A 24,451-nucleotide genomic window follows, 5' to 3' on the forward strand; every position below is an offset into this window, starting at 1 on the left:
CCAGTATATATTCATATCCAGCTGTATGAACACCAGTATATATTCATGTCCAGCTGTATGTACACCAGTATATATTCATATCCAGCTGTATGAACACCAGTATACATTCATGTCCAGATGTATGAACACCAGTATATATTCATGTCCAGCTGTATGTACACCAGTATATATTCATATCCAGCTGTATGAACACCAGTATACATTCATGTCCAGCTGTATGAACACCAGTATATATTCATATCCAGCTGTATGTACACCAGTATACATTCATATTCAGCTGTATGTACACCAGTATATATTCATATTCAGCTGTATGAACACCAGTATATATTCATATTCAGCTGTATGAACACCAGTATATATTCATATCCAGATGTATGAACACCAGTATACATTCATATTCAGCTGTATGAACACCAGTATATATTCATATCCAGCTGTATGAACACCAGTATATATTCATATTCAGCTGTATGAACACCAGTATATATTCATATTCAGCTGTATGAACACCAGTATATATTCATATCCAGCTGTATGAACACCAGTATACATTCATATTCAGCTGTATGAACACCAGTATATATTCATATTCAGCTGTATGAACACCAGTATACATTCATATTCAGCTGTATGTACACCAGTATATATTCATATCCAGCTGTATGAACACCAGTATATATTCATATTCAGCTGTATGAACACCAGTATATATTCATATCCAGCTGTATGAACACCAGTATATATTCATATTCAGCTGTATGAACACCAGTTTATATTCATATTCAGCTGTATGAACACCAGTATATATTCATATCCAGCTGTATGAACACCAGTATATATTCATATTCAGCTGTATGAACACCAGTGTATATTCATATCCAGCTGTATGAACACCAGTATATATTCATATTCAGCTGTATGAACACCAGTATATATTCATATCCAGCTGTATGAACACCAGTATATATTCATATTCAGCTGTATGAACACCAGTATATATTCATATTCAGCTGTATGAACACCAGTATATATTCATATTCAGCTGTATGTACACCAGTATATATTCATATTCAGCTGTATGAACCCCAGTATATATTCATATCCAGCTGTATGAACACCAGTATATATTCATATCCAGCTGTATGAACACCAGTATATATTCATATCCAGCTGTATGAACACCAGTATATATTCATATTCAGCTGTATGAACACCAGTATATATTCATATCCAGCTGTATGAACACCAGTATATATTCATATCCAGCTGTATGAACACCAGTATATATTCATATCCAGCTGTATGAACACCAGTATATATTCATATTCAGCTGTATGTACACCAGTATATATTCATATTCAGCTGTATGAACACCAGTATATATTCATATCCAGCTGTATGAACACCAGTATATATTCATATTCAGCTGTATGAACACCAGTATATATTCATATTCAGCTGTATGAACACCAGTATATATTCATATCCAGCTGTATGTACACCAGTATATATTCATATTCAGCTGTATGTACACCAGTATATATTCATATTCAGCTGTATGAACACCAGTATATATTCATATTCAGCTGTATGAACACCAGTATATATTCATATCCAGCTGTATGAACACCAGTATATATTCATATTCAGCTGTATGAACACCAGTATATATTCATATCCAGCTGTATGTACACCAGTATATATTCATATCCAGCTGTATGAACACCAGTATATATTCATATTCAGCTGTATGAACACCAGTATATATTCATATTCAGCTGTATGAACACCAGTATATATTCATATTCAGCTGTATGAACACCAGTATATATTCATATTCAGCTGTATGAACACCAGTATATATTCATATCCAGCTGTATGTACACCAGTATATATTCATATCCAGCTGTATGAACACCAGTATATATTCATATTCAGCTGTATGAACACCAGTATATATTCATATCCAGCTGTATGTACACCAGTATATATTCATATCCAGCTGTATGAACACCAGTATATATTCATATCCAGCTGTATGTACACCAGTATACAGGTGCTGGTCATATAATTGGAATATCATCTAAAAGTTGATTTATTTCAGTAATTCCATTCAAAAAGTGAAATTTGGTCATATATTCATTCTTTACACACAGACTGATATATTTTAAGTGTTCATTCCTTTTCATTTTGATGATTATAACTGACAACAAATCAGTATCTCAGAAAATCAGAATATTGTGAAAAGGTTCAATATTGAAGACACCTGGTGCCACACTCTTATCAGCTAATTAACTCAAAACACCTGCAAAGGCCTTTAAATGGTCTCTCAGTCTAGTTCTGTAGGCTACACAATCACGGGGAAGACTGCTGACTTGACAGCTGTCCAAAAGACCACCATTGACATCTTCTATAAGGAGGGCAAGACACAAAATGTCATTGCTAAAGAGGCTGGCTGTTCACAGAGCTCTGTGTCCAAGCACATTAATAGAGAGGCGAAGGGAAGGAAAAGATGTGGTAGAAAAAAGTGTACAAGCAATAGGGAAAACCGCAGCCTGGAGAGGATTGTGAAACAAAACCCATTCAAAAATGTGGGGGAGATTCACAAAGAGTGACTGCAGCTGGAGTCAGTGCTTCAAGAACCACCACGCACAGACGTATGCAAGACAGGGGTTTCAGCTGTCGCATTCCTTGTGTCAAGCCACTCTTGAACAAGACACAGCGTCAGAAGCGTCTCGCCTGGGCTAAAGACTAAAAGGACTGGACTACTGCTGAGTGGTCCAAAGTTATGTTCTCTGATGGAAGTAAATTTTGCATTTCCTTTGGAAATCAAGGTCCCAGAGTCTGGAGGAAGAGAGAGGAGAGGCATAGAATCCACGTTGCTTTAGGTCCAGTGTAAAGTTTCCACAGTCAGTGATGGTTTTGGGTGCCATGTCATCTGCTGGTGTTGGTCCACTGCGTTTTCTAAGGTCCAAGGTCAACGCAGTCGTCTACCAGGAAGTTTTAGAGCACTTCATGCTTCTTGCTGCTGACCAACTTTATGGAGATGCAGATTTCATTTTCCAACAGGACTTGGCACCTGCACACAGTGCCAAAGCTACCAGTACCTGGTTTAAGGACCATGGTATCCCTGTTCTCAATTGGCCAGCAAACTCGCCTGACCTTAACCCTATAGGACATCTATGGGGTATTGTGAAGAGGAAGATGCGATACGCCAGACCCAACAATGCAGAAGAGCTGAAGGCCACTATCAGAGCAGCCTGGGCTCTCATAGCACCTGAGCGGTGCCACAGACTGATCGACTCCATGCCACGCCGCATTGCTGCAGTAATTCAGGCAGAACGAGCCCCAACTAAGTATTGAGTGCTGTACATGCTCATACTTTTCATGTTCATACTTTTCAGTTGGCAAACATTTCTAAAAATCCTTTTTTGTATTGGTCTTAAGTAATATTCTAATTTTCTGAGATACTGAATTTTCATTAGTTGTCAGTTTTAATCATCACAATTAAATGAAATAAACATTTGAAATATATCAGTCTGTGTGTAATGAATGAATATAATATCCAAATTTCACTTTTTGAATGGAATTACTGAAATAAATCAACTTTTTGATGATATTCTAATTATATGACCAGCACCTGTATTCATATCCAGCTGTATGAACACCAATATATATTCATATTCAGCTGTATGAACACCAGTATATATTCATATCCAGCTGTATGAACACCAGTATATATTCATATTCACCTGTATGTACACCAGTATATATTCATATTCAGCTGTATGTACACCAGTATATATTCATATCCAGCTGTATGTACACCAGTATATATTCATATTCAGCTGTATGAACACCAGTATATATTCATATCCAGCTGTATGAACACCAGTATATATTCATATCCAGCTGTATGAACACCAGTATATATTCATATCCAGCTGTATGAACACCAGTATATATTCATATTCAGCTGTATGAACACCAGTATATATTCATATTCAGCTGTATGAACACCAGTATATATTCATATCCAGCTGTATGAACACCAGTATATATTCATATCCAGCTGTATGAACACCAGTATATATTCATATTCAGCTGTATGAACACCAGTATATATTCATATTCAGCTGTATGAACACCAGTATATATTCATATCCAGCTGTATGTACACCAGTATATATTCATATTCAGCTGTATGTACACCAGTATATATTCATATCCAGATGTATGAACACCAGTATATATTCATATTCAGCTGTATGAACACCAGTATATATTCATATTCAGCTGTATGTTAGTGATGATCATGGTCGAGTTTAAGATTGATCATAAACTTTACACAGTTCCCTTTCGTAGTCACTCCGAGTTACGTCGGATGACGACGAATGGGGGTTTCGCTTAGAACACCTATCGACTTCGAGTATTACAAAACGAGCCAATGGCGATGAAATGCCATGGGTCTGCGGAATTTGCATAGCGTATCTCCGCCCCACCGCGTGGGTATAAAGGAGGACGCCGGCAACATGCAGGTATGTTTTCTCTTCGGAGCCAAGAATATTTCTTCACTCCACAATCATCTCTGACTTCGCTCTATGAGATGAGCTTCTCTCTCCGGTGTTGGTGTGACGGCGATCTGCAGCGAGCTCACAGTGCCTGCTGATCTGTGCAGTGATCTGCCAGTGTGTGTGTCTCTACCTGTGCGCTTCAACATCGCGGAGTTTTTTTCTCCTCTCTTAAAAGAGCTCGCACGCGGCACGTCTTTTTAAAGAAGGCTCGCCCGTGCATTTCTGGTTGCACCGGACTGGTAACGGTCTCTGATGGGCACGAGCGCTGTCTAGTGTGTTTGGGCTTTGATCATGCTTGAACAGCACTCGTGGATGACTCATGTTCTCTCTGGGAACGTGATCATCGCGTCATATATAGGCCGAGACTCGGTGAACTCGCAAGAGTGAGAGTCCCCTCATCCACTACCCGATCTTCGGCTGGTGGACAGGGTGACCTGAGGGTGTTGGTCTGGAACAAGGCGCCGACTCTGTGTCCACGCCCCAGCCCCCCCTCTTTAATGACGGTGCCCGCTAGCGAACTGATGATTCCACGAGTCTACCCTCGGGTGGCCCGTGTGTTTTCATTTGAAGCTACAGAGGATGATGCTGTGTCTGTAGCAGCATCACTAGGTGGGCTTGATTCTTCTGGAAATGACGACTCTTCACAGCTGCCACCCTTTGGTGTGCATACGGCTGTGCCTGAGTCTGATCCGGAGATGATGGCCATGCTTTCCCGGGACGATTGGTTTTTGGGTGAGGCCGCCGACACGTCCACGGCAAACCCCAATATCTTTCCTCCCGGACGTGCATGATGAGTTCACGGGTCCTCTTGTTGGTCTCATCCGCCTTTCCTCCCCTCAGGGGCCGCTGCCCATGGGTACACTGGGGTTCCCCCGGTTGAACGCTCTGTTGCCATGCTACTGTGTCCTCAGAGTGCTTCCCGGCGCAATCCTAAGCACCCGTCCAAGCCTGTAGTTCTTTTCGTCACAGTAATCTGTGGCGAAATCCTATAGTGCCACAGGACAGGCAGCTGCCTCACTGCATCCCATGACAGTTCTGCTGGTCTACCTGACCCAGACGCTCATGGACATGCAGGAGGGCGGGACTGACCCGAGGCTCTTCAGTGAGCTGCGCGCCGCCACTGACCTTGCTCTCCGAGCGACGAAAGTGGCCGTACGCTTTCGGAGTCAGGTGATGTTCACCAGTTTGGGGCTGACCGGTCTGATGTGCAAGATGTCGGGCGGACCCGTCTGCTCGACACCCCCATCTCCCAGGTCGGCCTCTTCGGCGGTGCGGTTGAGTGCTTCTGCCCAACAGTTCTCAACCGCCCGTGAGCAGATTGAGGTTATTCTGCCCGAGGCCCCGCCGTCCGCTCAGATCCCTCAGTCTGCCCACCGCCGAAGGCTCCCTCCCACGGTTCCAACCCCGCCCGTTCACCCGGGCCTGGCTCTGGAAGACCGTAGGGGGATGCCACAGCCCTCTCCAGCCCCGCACCCCGCTAAACGCCGGGTTAAGCGGCACTTTTGAGATGGGCTGGTCAGAGATGAGACTCAGTTCTTTCCAGGAGTTGGTAGCAGGGCCACTCCTTTCCCCGGTGGAGGGCTGGGGAAGAATCCTTATTCAGAAAGAACTGACTCTCTCCTCTCTGAGCATACAGAGTTCTCGGACGACACAGAGCGCCGCCCACAAGCCGTGCTCTCCTCATCCCCCTCTGCCCCAGAGGTGGTTGACACGGCGTGCCGTCCACGGACCGTTTCGCCCCTGTCCCCCTCTGTCGCCAGACCCCTGACAGAGCAGGCCCCCGTGGAACGCTGGTCCTTCCCTGGCCTCCTCTGTCAGGGTGCGGTTATGACCTTGCCCCCACACCGGGCCGCTATGCCGCCCTCGTCTGGGCTGGTCATTCCGCTTCGCTGCACCACCGGGGGGACGTCTGTGGTTCTTCACTCCGCTGGCACAGTTGGGAGCCTGCACTAGAGCTCCCTATCTGTTCCGCTGGGTCGTGCGAACCATCGGCTCGGCTATGCGATTCAGTTCGCACGGTCTCCTCCCTGCCTCACGGGAGTCCGCTCCACTTTGGTCGGTGGCTATGCCCCTATCATGAGAGCGGAGGTTGCTCCCTACTGGCGAAGGGTGCGATTGAGACTGTCCCTCCAGCCGAGATGAGGTCCGGGTTTACAGTCCCTACCTCATTGTCCCGGAGAAGTCTGGTGGGTTACGGCCAATCCTGGACCTATGCATCTGAACCGCTCCCTTCACAGGCTGCCGTTCAAGATGCTCCTGGCCAAACGCATTTCTGGATGTGTGCGGCCACAGGATTGGTTTGCAGCGATCGACCTGAAGGACGCCTACTCTTATGTCTCCGTTCTCCTTCGACTCAGACCGTACCTACGTTCTGCTGTCAGGGCGCGCGCATGTCAGTACGCTGTTCTCCCATTCGGGCTAGCCCTGTCTCCTCGCGCCTTCACAAGGTTGTTGAGGCAGCCCTTGTTCCTCCATGGGAACACGGGGTTCGCATCCTGAACTATCTCGGTGACTGGCTGTCTTAAGCTCACTCCGGAGACCAGGTTTGTGAATACAGGGACCCAGTACTCCGGCACCTAGCTCGTCTGGGCCTTCGGGTCAACTGGGAAAGGAGTAAACTTTGCCCCGTGCAGAGGAGCTCTTTTTCTCGGTATGGACTTGGACGCCTTCTCCACTCAGCCATTAAACAAGAGTGCGGTCCCACTGAAATTGTTTCAGAGGCTCCTGGGGCATATGGCATCTACAGCCGCGGCAACGCCGCTCGGATTGCTTCATATGAGACCGCTTCAGCTGTGGCTTCGTGATCGAGTCCCGAGGTGGGCATGGCATCATGGCACGCTCCGAGTTACAGTAACTCCGACCTGTCGTCAGACCTTCACCCCGTTGTGGAACCTCAGTTTCTACGGGCCGGTGTTCCCCTAGAACGAGTTTCCAGGCATGTTGTTGTCTCCACAGATGCCTCTTCCACGGGCTGAGGCGCCATGTGCAACGGACATGCTGCCGCGGGCTCCTGGACAGGACCCCAGCGCCTTCTGCTTGTCAATTGCCTCGAGTTGCTGGCAGTACGCCTTGCCCTGCACCGTTTCCTCACGTTGCTCAGGGGTCAACACGTACTAGTCCGTTCAGACAATACCGCGACTGTAGCTTACATCAACCGTCAGGGTGGTCTACGCTCCCGCCGTATGTCGCAACTCGCACGCCACCTCCTCTTATGGAGTCAGAAGCACCTGAGGTCCCTTCGTGCTATCTACATTCCGGGAGATCAGAACTTTGCAGCCGACGAGCTGTCACGGTTTCGGCCATCTCCGGCGAATGGAGACTCCATCCCCAGTCGGTTCAGCTGATTTGGGACCAGTTCGGGGACACACAGATAGATCTGTTTGCCTCTCGACTCGACCCATGGCGCCCTGTTCTATTCCCTGACCGAGGGCTCTCTCGGCACGGATGCACTGGCGCACAGCTGGCCGCGGGGCCTACGCAAATATGCGTTTCCCCCAGTGAGCCTTCTCGCACAGACCTTGTGCAAGATCAAGGAGGACGAGGAGCAGCTCATTCTGGTTGCGCCGTATTGGCCCACCCGGACCTGGTTCTCCGAACTGGTACTCCTCGCGACAGCACCTCCTTGGCCAATTCCTCTGAGGAAGGATCTCCTTTCTAAGAGACGGGGCACCCTTTGGCACGCTCGGCCCGATCTCTGGAGGCTCCACGTGTGGCTCCTGGACGGGACGAGGCAGGTTTGAGTACCCTGCCACCAGTGGTGGTGGCTACCATCACTTCCGCTAGAGCATCGTCCACGAGACATGTCTATGCGTTGAAGTGGAACCTCTTCGTCAACTGGTGCTCTTCTCGTCGAGAAGACCCCAGGAGATGCTCGATCTCTGTCGTGCTTTCCTTCCTGCAAGATGGGTTGGAGCGAAGGCTGTCTCCCTCCACCCTGAAGGTGTATGTGGCCGCTGTCGCCGCATATCACGAAGCAGTTCAAGGTAAGTCTCTGGGGAAGCACGACCTGATCGTCAGGTTCCTGAGAGGAGCGAGGAGACTGAATCCTCCTCACCCTCCTCTCGTTCCCTCTTGGGACCTCTCAGTGGTCTTAAATGCCCGGCAGAGGGTTCCCTTTGAGCCTCCACATTCAGTTGAGCTTAAGTTCCTGTCTATGAAGACAGCGCTCCTGGTTGCTTTGGCCTCTATCAAGAGGGTAGGGGACCTGCACGCATTCTCCGTTGACGAAGCGTGCCTGGAATTCGGGCCCGGTCACTCTCACGTGATCCTGAGACCCCGGCCTGGTTATATCCCAAGGTTCCCACCACTCCCTTCCGGGACCAGGTGGTGAACCTGCAAGCGCTGCCCCGGGAGGAGGCAGACCCAGCCTTGGCACTGCTCTGTCCAGTACACGCTCTCCGCGCTTATGTAGACAGAACGCAGTGTTTCAGGACCTCAGACCAGCTCTTTGTCTGTTATGGTGGGAGACTGAAGGGAAAGGCTCTCTCAAAGCAGAGGTTGTCTCACTGGATAGTGGACGCCATCGCTTTGGCTTACCAACAGCAAGGCCGACCGTGCCCCCTTGGTGTGACAGCCCACTCCACTCAGAGTGTGGCTTCCTTTTGGGCTCTAGCGCATGGCGCCTCGCTGTCAGACATTTGTAGAGCTGCAGGCTGGGCGACACCCAACACATTCGCCAGATTCTATAATCTCCGAGTGGAGCCTGTGTCCTCTCATGTACTCGCTTCAGTTAGCTAGTACTGGACCCGCTCAGGTGTCTTCGCTTGCTCGCCATTCCACTCCACGGACTGGATACGGGCGATTATTCCTCAGGTGAGCCTTCCTCTCTGAAGCCCTGAGTTCCTCCAGCACTGTTGACGCTGGCGCCAGTGTCTATTGCCTGGGCGTCGGCTAGGTGCCTCCGTGTGCATGGTTCCTCCCTGAGTAACCCCCACATGTGTAATTCCACTGTAAGCCTCCTTGAGCATGTGTCTTTCCCTTGGCAAGCCACCTTGCCCTCCTGGAGTTGAAAGTTGCCACCCCTCGGGCTGGTCACTCCAGCGTTCCTCCATATGAAGCCCTCCGGCCATATGTGTTTCTTAAGTCCTCCCTACGGGTAGGCATGCTGCGGCATATCTCCTCTGAGATATGCTTCCCAGTGTACTTTGGTATTCCTGTGTTGAGTAGGACTCCTTCGTCCGTGCCAGCATCACGACAGGGGGATCAGACTTTCGCAGGGCACTGGAAGACAGCTGTGAAGGTGGCGTGATTTCACGGGGACCCCCATTCGTCGTCATCCGACGTAACTCGGAGTGACTACGAAAGGGAACGTCTCGGTTACGTATGTAACCCTCGTTCCCTGAGTAGGGAACGGAGACGTTACGTCTCCCTGCCACTTCCGCTGTACCGCTGGGCAGACGCCTGAGTTCAGTCTCGGCTCCTCAGCAAAGACATACCTGCATGTTGCCGGCGTCCTCCTTTATACCCACGCGGTGGGGCGGAGATACGCTATGCAAATTCCGCAGACCCATGGCATTTCATCGCCATTGGCTCGTTTTGTAATACTCGAAGTCGATAGGTGTTCTAAGCGAAACCCCCATTCGTCGTCATCCGACGTAACGTCTCCGTTCCCTACTCAGGGAACGAGGGTTACATACGTAACCGAGACGTTATTGCACTATAAGTAACTGAAGCTTCATATGCGGCAAGTCTCAGTTGAAAACTTATCTTTTTAACTTTTAGTTAAATTGTAATTGTTGTTGCGATCACCAATCCGGTTCGTTTTTGTTTTCTATAGACAGTACTCACAAAGGTATAACGATCAAGATTAACTTAAAAATTGCCCGGAGTTCTGCTTTAAGGGTATTCTGTTCATTTAAGTAATAAATTGTTTTTATTTAGTTTTTTTTCCTCTCTACACTGATCTCACTATACAGAAAATGTTTCATATATGTATGTTTTTATTGTAACTGTGAAGCACTTTGGGCAACAACGTTGCTATTAAATGTGCTAAATAAATAAATAAAAGTTGAAAGTTGAAGTTGAACTGAATTGATCTTAATAATGACTCTATTGTCTTTACAGCCAAATATGAATTTGTCCCACATTTGATAGAGTTTGCAGCTCTGATTGTGTTATTCTCTTGTTCTTCACTGCTGTAGAACTAGCCGTACTGTATAAAGCGCTTCACAAATAAAGCTTGACGAACACAAACAGGTTTGGTGTGATAGTCTGAATCATACACATTATTAACAGTTTATGAGCATCATTTTACACAAAAAACATCTTCCTTAATGACAGAGAGAGTGAGAGAGAGTGTGTGTGTGTGTGTGTGTGTGTGTGAGAGAGAGTGTGAACGAGTGTGAGTGTGTGTGTGTGAGAGTGTGAGTGTGTGTGCGAGTGTGTGTGTGAGTGTGTGTGTGTGTGTGAGAGTGTGAGTGTGTGTGCGAGTGTGAGTGCAGTGTGTGTGTGAGTGTGTGTGTGTGTGAGAGTGTGAGTGTGTGTGCGAGTGTGAGTGCGAGTGTGTGTGAGTGTGTGAGTGTGAGTGTGTGAGAATGAGTGTGAGTGTGTGAGTGTGTGTGCGAGTGTGTGTGTGAGTGTGTGTGTGTGTGTGAGAGTGTGAGTGTGTGTGCGAGTGTGAGTGCGAGTGTGTGTGTGTGTGTGTGTGTGAGAGAGTGTGAGTGTTTGTGCTAGTGTGAGTGCGAGTGTGTGTGTGAGTGTGTGTGTGTGTGCTCACCCGAAGGAAAGCGCTCGATCACGGGCAGATTGTCCACCTGTAGTGTGGCGTTCCCGCCGCTGCGAGTGAAACGCACCACATGATACTTCCCGTCGCTCACCATCACGCCGGCCTCCTCGATGACGATATCATCCGTCCCCACGTTAAAGATCACGCCGACCTTCCCACGCTCCTGACACACACACACGGGGGAGAGAGAGAGAGAGAGATCAGGGGCGGGTCAGCATGAAGCATGTGATTTTACACCCGGAAAACATCTCTTCATCCTGATATAAGTGACTGATGCTTTTTGTCTCACTGCAGGTCAAACTCGTTAATCACTGGTTTCTTCTAATAGTCCCACCCCCATCTGCTATTGGTCAGTCAAACTGATAGTCCCGCCCCCATCTGCTATTGGTCAGTCAAACTGATAGTCCCGCCCCCATCTGCTATTGGTCAGTCAAGCCGATAGTCCCGCCCCCTTCTGCTATTGGTCAGTCAAACTGATAGTCCCGCCCCCATCTGCTATTGGTCAGTCAAACTGATAGACCCGCCCCCATCTGCTATTGGTCAGTCAAACCGATAGTCCCGCCCCCTTCTGCTATTTGTCAGTCAAACTGATAGTCCTGCCCCCAACATGCCGCCCAGCCACGGCAAGTCAAAGCAAGTAGGTTTGCTGTCGTGTGTGTGTGTTTGGATTATTCTTTGTGATAGTTGCATGTTTCAAACAGAGCAATTTTGACTCATAACAGTGAAATAAAGTAAAAAATATATGTTCCCTTTCGAGGGAAGTCGCGCTTTGGCAACGCCTCCGCATGATGGTGTCTGAAGCACGTGTGTCAACTGGTCCGATGGCGAGACGGAACGTCACATGGTTATATGGTTATGGGGCGATGCCTAGAGTTGAACAGACACTCGCGAATTATTTATACACCCCTTTTGAATAAACAATATCAAGTCTTTAAAACTTGTCAAAACTCAGCTAAACACAACAAGTGTATCGGAGAGAACACTCACTTAAACAGCATACACACACCCGGACATCTGACTGCGTCCTTGAACGTATTCAAACTGTCATTGTTGTTTATTGAAAGAGTGTTGTTGGAGTGTATACCTGTATATATTTCTCTTTCTCTGTCTTTCTCTCTTCCTGTATTTGCTTTCTTAATAGGTAATCGTGCCGACTGGTGCGTGTCTTGAGGATTTCCCTATGAAGCAGCTGAGATAGCGTGGAGGAAGGAGAGAGACGAACGCGGCGGCGTTCAGGTCGTTTCGCTCTCCAGTCCCAGACGAGTTAGCGCTGTTGTTGTTGGGTAACTGTGTGTGTGGGTCACAACGTTCAGTTGAGTTAATGACATTAATGATAAGTTCAAACTTGTGGGTAACGTAGGGTGGAGGATACCTATATCTGTTCTCCTGTTTAATGGATAGTTAGGGAGTGAGGGAAGATATCTGATTCGTGTATCATTCGTTCAGGCGTTTTTTGATTTAATATTGAAAGTAGAAAAATGAGAAAACAGTTGCTTTTTCGTCGTTTCTTTCCACCCAAAAAAAACGAGAAACAAAAATTCAGCTTGATTTTCCGTTTTTCGTTCTGAGGTAGAAAAATGAATAAACAGCTTGAATATTCGATTTCTACACGTGGGCGGGAATAAAACGCCCTTTCCTCTGATTTGTCAGCTGAAGACCCGGGTCGCCACGCACAAGCGCGCATCCTTTAGATATGAATTATAGGCTAATATATTTTAATAAAACACAAGGCCTATATCATAAATCTCAGAAGAGTATGTATTTTAATATCTCTGTTGTTCTCTGTTCTCCGGTTGTTAGATAGTCAGTCTGAATGAAAGTTCATTCGTGAACGTTATATAGGCTAATCAATGCATTATTCTTTCCTTTTTGTATTAGTGTTTAAAATATTTAATTATTTATAATTTTTTTAATCTTACTGGGCGAGGGAGACCATGCTAACAGCCGCCATTTACCCAGGCATACCAAGCTGATGCAGAGCGTAGGAGAATTTATATCTACACAGAAGAAAGCCCTGTCCAGGCTCTTCCCCGGTACGGGTTGTGTCGAAACATTCGTTAGTCTGGTTGTTTGATGAGAAAAAGATGAAATGTAGTTGCAGTAAACGAGATAAGAGTCCGCACATAAGCTGCAGGAGGACTCTTATTGTGTAGAAATCGAATATTCAAGCTGTTTATTCATTCTACCTCAGAATGGAAAATCAAGCTGAATTCTTGTTTTTCGTTTTTTTGGAAGATCTGTTTTCTCATTTCTAAGAATGATTAGATATTTGTCTAAATTAGTTTGGAATATAAGTCGCAGCAGATGATGAAAAAAAGTAAGTTGTATTCGGGAAAATTCTGTGACTTCTCTCTCTCTGTCAGTATCATGATCATTCAGCGGCGTTTATTCTCTCTCTCTCAGATGTGTGTGTGTTTGAGAGGTTGTGAAATGCGACACGCGTTGCAGCAGATGGTTTGTAAATGCGTCTCGTTCGCTGTGTGAATGTTAGCTAACACACGCTCAGCAAACTCTGTGAATACTGATGAAGTGATGAAAGCAGCCTGACCTCTGACCTGATACAGCCACGCCCACTCATCCTGTCAATCATCACTGTACTGAGCTCTTTGTGTGTGTGTGTGTGTGTGTGTGTGAGAGAGTGTGTGTGTCTTTGTGTGTGGTGAGTATGTGTGTGTGTGTGTAAATGAGAGTGTGTATGTGTGTGTGTGTGTGTCCTTCATTTGTCCTTCTGTTCTGTGTCGATCTGTGCGATAAATCACAGTCTGTTCACACTCTCTTACACACACACACGCACGCACGCGCACCCACGCACGCACGCACGCACGCACGCACGCACGCACGCACGCACGCACGCACGCACGCACGCACGCACGCACACACACACACACACACACACACACACACACACACACACACACACACACACACACAGGCCTATTTAACTATGTAAATGAGTTGATTATAATGAATGTGCAGCTCAAACGGTTGACAGATTTCAGCTGTTTCATGCGCTAGGGTTAAAACTTAAAATAACATTATTGTTACCTAACTGAAATACCATAAAATATAAAAAAAACACAACAAAATTACTAAAACTTTAATATTCGAAATTCGAAATAAGAACAAAACTCTAACATCATCTCTCTTGATTCTGCTGAAGAGCTTCTTCGTGTGATAACTCTTCTGTTAATTAATGTTCTCAGCGCTGTAAGCTAATGATGGACGACTTTAATTAGATTATAATGAATAACGATGTTCTTCACTGCTGTGACGTCATTTACAACTAAATCCAAAAACTAAATGTGTGTCTGGACTTTCGACAGCTTGATGAAGTGAAGTTTCCTGGAAGACACTCTGAACTCCCATTGGTCCGTGTGCTGATGATGTATTAGGTGAAACTTTTTTCATGAGTTAAAGATGGAAGATCATAAGGTTTATGTGTCACAGTTATAAAATAATCACCAGAAAATGCTGTTTGAGATCGTTTGAGGCAGAGTTTTATCTGTAGGAGAAAATCCCTCATGAAGAACGACGACTGAAAGCTTAACGTCACACACACTCCGCAAACACACACACACACCTGTTTCATCAAACCCTCCGCAAACACACACACCTGTTTCATCAAACCCTCCGCAAACACACACACCTGTTTCATCAAACCCTGATACACTAGAAATACGTCCCTATTAAAACACAAAACGTGTGTGTGTGTGTGTGTGTGTGTGTGTGTATGAGAGATGAGAGGATGATAATGGAGTCTTTCTCGAGTCTCGAAAGTCTCGAAGCTCATCCTCACTCGCTCACAGCTGCCAATTAAAGCGGCTCGTTTGATTCGCACGTTTGATTCGCTCCGTGGCGGTGAGGAAGAAGCTCAGATCCAAGATGGCTGACAGTTTCACCACTGTAACATCTGCAGTAATTGGGCTCCTATCAATCCAAACACACTCACAGAGAGACTCACACACACAGCTGGAGATTCACAAAACACTGGGAATTATGTTTGATTGTGTTGACATACACTGGCGGTCAAAAGATTGGAATAATTACGATGTTTTATGTTTCTGAAAGAGTCTATTCTGCTGGATTTATTAGATCAAATACACAATAAAAACAGTGAATATTATTCCAATGTAAATCAGCTCTTTTCTATGTGAATATATAGTAAAGTGTAATTTATTTCTGTGATCAAAGCTGAATTTTCAGCATCATTACTCCAGGCTTCAGTGTTCATTCATTGCTATAGGAGAGGGGTGAATATTATTCGTTAAATTTTATTCTAAATTTAACTCGCTAATTCATGTAAATTGACAACATCTATGTTAGACCCTATACCGACTAAACTACTGAAAGAGATGCTTCCAGAGGCCATATATCCTCTTCTTAACATCATTAATTCATATTTGTCATTAGGATATGTACCAAAAACTTTTAAGCTGGCTATGATTAAACCGCTTGTTAAAAAAACGCAACTTGATCCTACAGAATTAGTCAATTACAGGCCGATCTCGAATCTGCCTTTTCTGTCAAAGGTACTAGTAAAGGCAGTATCTTCACAACTATGTTCCTTTCTTAAAAGAAATGGTATCTGCGAGGATTTCCAGTCCGGATTTAGACCGCACCATAGCACTGAGACTGCTCTCATTAGAGTCACACATGATTTGCTCTTACCATCCGATCGTGGTTGTATCTCTCTATTAGTGTTACTTGATCTTAGTGCTGCATTTGACACTATCGACCACAACATTCTTTAAATAGACTTGAAAATTATGTTGGCATTAGTGGAATTACATTAGCATGGTTTAAACCATACTTATCTGACCGTTATCAGTTTGTAGCAGTAAATGAAGAGATGTCTTATCGGTCACAAGTTCAGTATGGCGTACCACAAGGCTCAGTACTAGGACCGCTGCTGTTCACTCTGTACATGCTAACCTCACACACACACACACACACACACACACACACACACACACACACACACACACACACACACACACACACACACACACACACACACACACACACACACACACACACACACACACCACACACACACACACACACACACACACACACAAACACACACACACACACACACACACACACAGTCTGTACATGCTACCCTTAGGAGATATCATTAGGAAGCATGGCATTAGTTTCACTGTTATGCTGATGATACTCAGCTCTATATTTCTTCATGCCCTGATGTAACTTAACAATCCACAAAATTAACGGAATGCATAGCTCAGTGCTTCCCCTACAATGTATTCAGCAGCGACGCCGCAGGATTTTCCATGCGGTGGCTCTGAATCCACTAGTTAACAAGAAAGGAGGAAAGAGCCACATATGGAAATATTTTCGATTAGGCTAATGTCACGTTGCCATTAGGGGTAGTGGAGGGTAGTGAAGTAAAATAGGCTATGTAAGCTAGTCGCCTTATAAACTAATGAAAAGTTTAATTTGGGTTTTAATGTTCAAAATCTCTACAGGATAAAGTAAATGAAAGTACTGGTTACATGATGTATCTAAGTGTTAAAGTGTGTTACAGAAAAAAAGATCAGTAGTGCAGGTGAGGGAGGAAAGAGACCTCGAAGGAGAGACCATAATTTTTCCCCTATCAATTTCTACCTTATAGCTGAAAATTAGCATAAAAGAATAACATGAATATACCTGTCTAAAATTATAAAATGAAGGTTTCTGTTTGTGACCAGTTCAAGGTACGTGCTGCAATAATCATGCATTGAATCTGTTGATGGTATGTCATATTTGTTTGTCTCAAAACGTCCATTTCTATCCACAAAACTTGCCAGAAGTCATGGTTTAATGGGTTATTTAAAAAACAAAATTCTTGTGGGGATGCATGCCCCCGGACCCACCCCCCGCGTGCAGCTTGGTAACAACCTCCGGTACGTAACAGCACAGCTGCTGGAAAAATTTCTAGGGGAAACACTGCATAGCTGATATAAAAACTGGATGACTAGTAATTTCCAACTTACTTAATTCTGAAAAAACAAAGATTCTAATTATTGGACAAAAAACTTCCTCACTTAATAACCTAGAATACTCTTATAACCTATAATACTGTCTTAAAAATATATCTAAATTACGTCATATGCTCTCAATGACAAGTGCAGAACAATTAGTTCATGCGTTCATGACATCAAAAACTGGTCCAAAACGCAGCTGCTCGAGTAGATTCTTTTCCTATTTAGCACTAAAACTTTGGATCAATCTTCCTAACATTGTCCACTCCCTATAACACCCGATGTACTCTCTACATCATAAGAAGAATGGCATATACGCCATTATATAATTATATAATTTTAGTCTTTCTGTTTATTCAGAGGTTAACTGTAATCAGCCGGACCCGGGCCGTATCCAGATCAGATGGAGGACCTGCGCCTGGACACGGCCACAACGCATCCCTGAAGTGTCAGCAGAGCTTGTGTCCACTAGACTCTCCCTGTGAAGGCCTCATCGACACGACAGCATCGGCACTGATCCTCAACACACTCTCCATACGCACGTGATGACTCCGGTCTTCAACCAGATGAACTGCATAATATACTGTTCCGATCCAATCTGACCTCTGACCTGTAATGCTGCCTGAATCATAATCATACACTGTTGTGACTGAAGGTCAAAGGTCATCTGATAATCTTTTAAATGATCTTGTGAATGTTTCTGACTGCAGTTTTAATGATCTGATGAAGCCGAGTGAGCCGAGTGTTTTCTGAGAATCAGCGTTAGTTTCTTCATCATGTTCTCACAGACTACACTACCTACATGCACTGATCCCCTTCTAATTGTTGTTTTAATGTTCCTGCAAACAATAGCCAACAAGGACTGAAGCACCAGGGACACGCTTCAAAACCAGGGCGACTTCAGCGTCGTAAACATCATTAAAACTGTGGCGCTCCCCGAGCTGACGCACACACACACACATACACACACACACACACACACACACACACACACACACACACACACACATACACACACACACACACACACACACACACACACACACACACACACACACACACACACACACACACACACACACACACACACACACACACAGAGAATCCCTCAGGCTCTTCCCTGAATCACTAAATAGCAGAAGAGGCTTCTCTCGCACACATCTTTCCACAATACAACTCTCTCCTCAGGATCAGGCTTATTAGCAGATGCAGAGAACTGATCAGATGATTCATTAACATACGACTCGTTTTCAATTCACCAAAGGAACTGTTTTACCGGCTTGATCATGAACAGAATAAAAAGAGATCTGAAGTCATATTAACATGTTTTGTTACATGTACCCTGGTTATACCATGATTTGTACAATATTCAATATGACTGATACAAATTTCTATGAAATAACACGGTACATGAATATGGTAATATATATATATATATATATATATATATATATACCTATCTACGGTATATATTTATATATATATATATATATATATATATATGATAATGTAACTTATGTAACTCTGGATGTAGTTACATTATCTGTAAAGCTGCTTTGAAAAAAATTTTACTGTGAAAAGCGCTATACAAACAAATGTGAGCTGAATAATATGACGACAGTGAATTTATATATATATATATATATACACACACACACACAAACACATTAATAGAGATTATATTGTATATTTGTGTATTTTGGACAATTTGTTTAAGTATTAACATTCATTATTAAAAGGAGTGATTTAATACTAAATAAGTAATAATAAACAAACAATAAAATAAAATAAAATAAAATTCACTCACAATCACACCACAATGAATGAAGGTAAAGAACGTCTCTCTACAATTACTGAATGAATCCAGTGCAGGGACTGAAGGTTCTTATGGTAAATGGACTGCATTTATATAGCGCTTTCACAGACCCAATGGCACCAAAGCGCTCTACATATTTGCCTCACATTCACCCACTCATTCATACACCGACGGCGGCGTCAGCCATGCAAGGCGCCATCAGCTCGTTGTGAGCAGCTGGGGTTATGTGTCTTGCTCATGGACACCTCGACACTTGGTCAGGTGGAACCGGGGATCGAACCACCAACCTTTCGGTTTGTAGACAACCTACATGAACCACTGAGCCATGCCGCCCCACATCCTTCTCTCTCTCTCTAATAATAATAATAATATTTGCGTCTTATTCAGCGGCTTGATAAGCCATTAAAGATTGAGGGCCTGTGATGGCCGTCGAAGAAATTCCTTCTGGGAGAGAGACAGTGTGTGTGTGTGTGTGTGTGTGTGTGTGTGTTTGTGTGTGTGTGTATGTGTGTGTGTGTGTGTGTGTGTGTGTGTGATCTATCTATCTATCTATCTATCTATCTATCTATCTATCTCCCTGTCAAGTTAAAATGTAGGGTTAGTTCCTTCAAAGACATAGTTGCCACAAAATTAAAGTTTATTGATTATTTACTCACTCTGGTCTGGTATTGTTCTAAAGTTGCATGACTTATGTTCTAAAAAAAAAAAAAAAACCTTGTTCAAGTTTTAAAAATGTATTTATATGAATGTGCACGAGCAGGACATTACTTAAAACTTGTGTAAAAAAAAGGTCATATGGCTTCAGTGAGAAAATGATAAACCTTTCATTCTTGGGTGATATTTCTCTTTAAAGTGTAACTGTATTTTGCCACGAAATGCTACATTTGGCATCACATTATTTGTCCAGTTTATTAATTCAGTTACTCAGATTACACGTTGATTGAGTGAACGAACGAACAGCAGCTATAGATGCTTGAACAGATGAAAGACCAATCACAACTCATTTGCTAATATGGCAATGACATCGTCACTGTAAGTTCCATAACAGAGCACAACAGTGCCACACAACAATCCTACTTCTAGGGATTAAATACAGTCGGTCTGCCTTTAAAGGTTTATAAGATATCCTTAATATCATTTCAGTTTCTCTATGGCTTTCTACTTCTGAACATTCTAAGTCAGTCGGTGGATCATCCTACATTCAGACAGACACACAGTACGCATCGTTCTAATTGACTTGAGAAAGATTACAGAGATGCCCAGATGCTCACTACTAAGTGACCTACAGCACAGAACTGTCACTGTGAGATTAATGGAGCGCATATGCGGCGAGCCACCCAGGAGGAGCAGTGCCGGCTGTTCATCACCCATCCGACGGCTCCGAAAAACACCAACCGACCCATATCGACAATCAACCACATCGGCAATCAAAGGAAGTACTGATCACTAATACAACGTAAAATACACACAGGTAAAGCGTAACAACACCAGATAACATTCAGTGTTTCTGTCTTGTTTTCCAATTCAAACATTTTTAAAAATCAAGATACATTTACTGGACAATCAAAATGGCTGATATTAAGTGTTGTTTTCTGAGAAAATGGTCAAAATTAAGTGAGTTTAAACGAGAACAAATATCTGCCAGTGGGGTCAGAAAAATAAACTTATTTTTTATTTGGATCAGTTTATTGAATTGAGGCTTCTGGACACTAGGAGAGTTTTATTCTTCATAATGATGCCCTCGTTTCTGAAACTGAAACTGGAGAACTGGAGAAAACAGAAGCTGTGGAAGTGTGTGTGTGTGTGTGTGTGTGTGTGTGTGTGTGTGTGTGTGTGTGTGTGTGTGTGTGTGTGTGTGTGTGTGTGTGTGTGTGTGTGTGTGTGTGTGTGAGTCTTGAGGGCTAAAAGAGTTTCCTCCCACGCAGGGTAAAATTAATTGCCGTCCCCTCCAGACACCAACACACAGATTAATCACCGCACACCTTCACAAACATTGTGCTGCCGACACACACACCACAATACAGAGGCTTTATCAGAGGAGTAGAACACACAAACACACACACCTCACAACCCAAGGTCTTTATCACTCCCAGAACACACACAAACACATGGGTATGTGGTGAGAAAGCAGTGATGGTTAACTGAGAGAAAGACGGACGCTACAGGGTCAATAGCAACAACAGCCTGAGACCCTCCGTCTGTCCTTCATCACACACTCTGAGAGACAATTACTGGAGAGACTGAGAAAACAGGTTAGTAATTGATCTCAGAGAGAGAGAGAGAGAATTTGGCTTTAAATTCGGGGTGAGAATTTGAGGAAGAGATTGAAGCTCCAGAGATCCAGATGGATGTAGTATGGACAGATGGATGGATGGACGGATGGTTGGACAGATGGATGGATGGACGGACAGACGGATGGATGGAGTTCAGTCTAGTTCAATTCCCTGCATGTTGTGGCCAATTATACCAGACACAAGATTAAAAAAGATTTTTGTGTTGCATTTATTTAGTCTATGGTTTGTGAATCTGAGATAAATTTTACTCCTCCTTATCTAGACAAAGTTGCTAATACATTAAAGGGTTCTGAAAAGGAGGATTTTAAGTTAAATAAAAGCTGAATGTTTACCCAGAAGCCCCGAGCCGAAGCATTCATTTAAAGATGGAGATTGTACATATATCAGCAAAGATGCTGTTTCACAAGCATCCCTTCATCACTCCAAGTTCATATTACTGTTTTTAAACAATCACTGTAAGCCCAGCCCTCAAACATCATAGACACTCACTGATAGCCCCGCCCTCAAATAGTCACTGATAGCCCCGCCCTCAAACAGTCACTGATAGCCCAGCCCTCAAACAGTCACTGGTAGCCCGGCCCTCAAACATACAATGACTGTAAGCCACACCCTGAATCATCCAGTCACTGTAAGCCCTGCCCCCAAACATACAGTCACTGTAAACCCCGCCCCCAAACATAGTCACTGTAAGCCCAATCCTCAAACACAGTCACTATAAGCCCCGCCCTCTAAACTACACAGTCACTATAAGCCCCGCCCCCTTGGGTCCCCAGGCATCACTCTTACTATGTGAAGCTCCAGATAGTCTCCGAGGCTCTTGGCGCTCTCCACACGCACCAGGACGGCCTCCTTGAGCTGAGTACTGAAGCCCACAGCCAGCCGGTCGGCCCTCGTGCTCGGCCGGTCGTTCGGGGGCCACGAGTAGGTGATGAGGGCTCCTCCGCGGCCGAAGATGTAGGTAGTCCCGGCTGAAACAGACACAGAGAATCAGTGTTAGATGAAACACTGACAGACTGTTCAAAAACCAACAGCTAAATGAGCTCAGCATTGAGTTTGAACACGAGCAGGTGAAGATCAGCATCAGTAAGTAACCCTTGTTTACTGTTCAGTCCATGAGCAGTGAGTGAATGTGAATGTTTGAAGGTCACTGCATCTCTGCTCGTGTAATGAGGCGACGCTGAGCTCATGTGTGCTTCCATCTGCTTTAATCAGTCATTGTGTTCAAGAGACTTTCCAAGTGTCTGGCTCTGCAGGTTTCAGATCAATCAGCACCTGAGAACGTGTAATAGACCTTTATCAGAGCCCAAGTCTCATCCATCCAACACACATCTTTCAAAAACAGTCCAGCAGACAAAAAAGATTCCCCGTGATGATAATTCAATTATATTAATTCAAACATGTTGTTGACAAAATATATAAACAAGTAAAAATATCAACAATACACAAACAATAACTGAGAAATAAAAAACTAGAAAGAGTTTATGCAAAAATACTGTAAGAAAACTAGGTTAAACTGCTTATTCATCAAGGACACATTCAATTGTACAAAATATTTTCGTTTAAAAAAAATGCTGTTCTTTTGAACTTTCTGTACATCAAAGAATCCTGAAAAATAAAATGTATCACGGCTTACACAAAAATCTGAAGCAACAGTTTTCAACTGATAATAATCATAAATGTTTCTTGAGCATCAAATCTTCACATTAGAATGATTTCTGAAGGATCACGTGACACTGAAGACTGGAGTAATGATTACTGCTGCTGTTGGTGTTTGCTACTGCCATCCCTCTAGCAAATACAAGTGTGTTTAAGAGGTCTTTTATTCCAAACGCTATTAACATTCTAAACTTCACAATTGATTGATAAACCAAATGACAGTGGCATGAACTTTATTTTTATATCTATGTAATGTGAATCTGTCTATGTTTTTGTTTTGTTTTTGTTCTTGTTTTTTTTTACTACTGCCTGTATAGTTATTTTATGTGCTGGTGTCCACCTTGGTGGACAATAAAGACATACAATACATAGATGACACGCTGCTGTGAGCTAGTAAGACATGCTTCTGCTGCTGCTGTACAGTATAGAGTACATTAATTACCCGTAGCAGATCTATACAGGTGGAGCTGGGGAAGGAGGAGGTTTCTGAAAGCGCTGCACTGCTACAGAAGATTGAGCAGCGAGCTCATTGGCTACTGACACAACAGGAACCAATCAGCTGCGCCCTACAGAGAAAGATGTGATTGCGAGCAGATTGAGATCTTTGTGATCAGAACTTTGTGTTTCTCTATCTCACAAATAATTGCAGCCTTGCTGAGCAGAAGAGAACGTTTTAATAAATGAGAAAAAAATGAACACTGAGGAACTACTTCTGTAATTAGATTTATATTAATGCACTTACACTGCATTTAAAGGGGACATATCATGAAAATCTGATTTAATCTGTGTAACTGCTATAATCCGGTGCTTCTACCAACCCAGAAAACGTGAAAAGTGAAACCCAGTAACTTTGTTCTGGTGAGCCTTTCTCTGCAAGCATGTCGAAAAATAAGCCGATCAGATTTCTCTCCTTCTGACGTATGAAGATGATCTTATTATAATATTACCGACTCTTAATCTGCACGTTTACACACACCAGCCGACATTCGGTTTCTCGAGCGCCAACAGTGACCAGTTCTAACGCAGCGGCAGAAGATCCAGCAAAGCCTGAAACTGTTCTGTTGTTGAGCACAGACGAGCACTGAACACTATTGACCAGAACATGTCACCGCTGTCTTATAAACACCTCAGGAACTGTGGACACTTGTGTAGAAGTTCAACATGATGATGAGATGATCAATGAAACTCCACAACAACTACATAAATGTCTCCACTAACATTCAGAAACTCTTCCTGAGTCTCTCCGTAAGGCTGCACTCGCTACTGGTTATTCTGGGATTCTGGATGAGTGAGATTGCTGTGTTTAGTTATTGCCGGAGTTTCTGAAGCTCATGTAAAGACTCCGCCCTCTTCTGAGCCGGATATACACAAACGGCGCATTTTTGCTCACACCCAAAAAG

General features: G+C 44.1%; 1 protein-coding gene across 1 annotated transcript in view; it reads right to left on the minus strand.

Moving 5' to 3' along the window:
- LOC143753367 (neurexin-2-beta-like) overlaps positions 1-24,155 on the minus strand; it is a 68,157-nt gene extending 44,002 nt beyond the window's left edge. The window contains exons 1-3 of the mRNA XM_077245697.1: positions 24,074-24,155; positions 22,182-22,363; positions 11,293-11,464 (exon numbers count right to left, since the gene is read on the minus strand). Coding sequence (XP_077101812.1) covers positions 11,293-11,464; positions 22,182-22,363; positions 24,074-24,155 — 436 coding nt within the window. The remainder of the gene's footprint in view (positions 1-11,292; positions 11,465-22,181; positions 22,364-24,073) is intronic.
- Between the last annotated feature and the right edge of the window lie 296 nt (positions 24,156-24,451).

This window comes from Siphateles boraxobius, unplaced genomic scaffold (assembly GCF_051911475.1).
Source record: "Siphateles boraxobius isolate OS27281-9 unplaced genomic scaffold, OSU_SipBor_1 280, whole genome shotgun sequence".
Classification (NCBI taxonomy): Eukaryota; Metazoa; Chordata; class Actinopteri; order Cypriniformes; family Leuciscidae; genus Siphateles; species Siphateles boraxobius.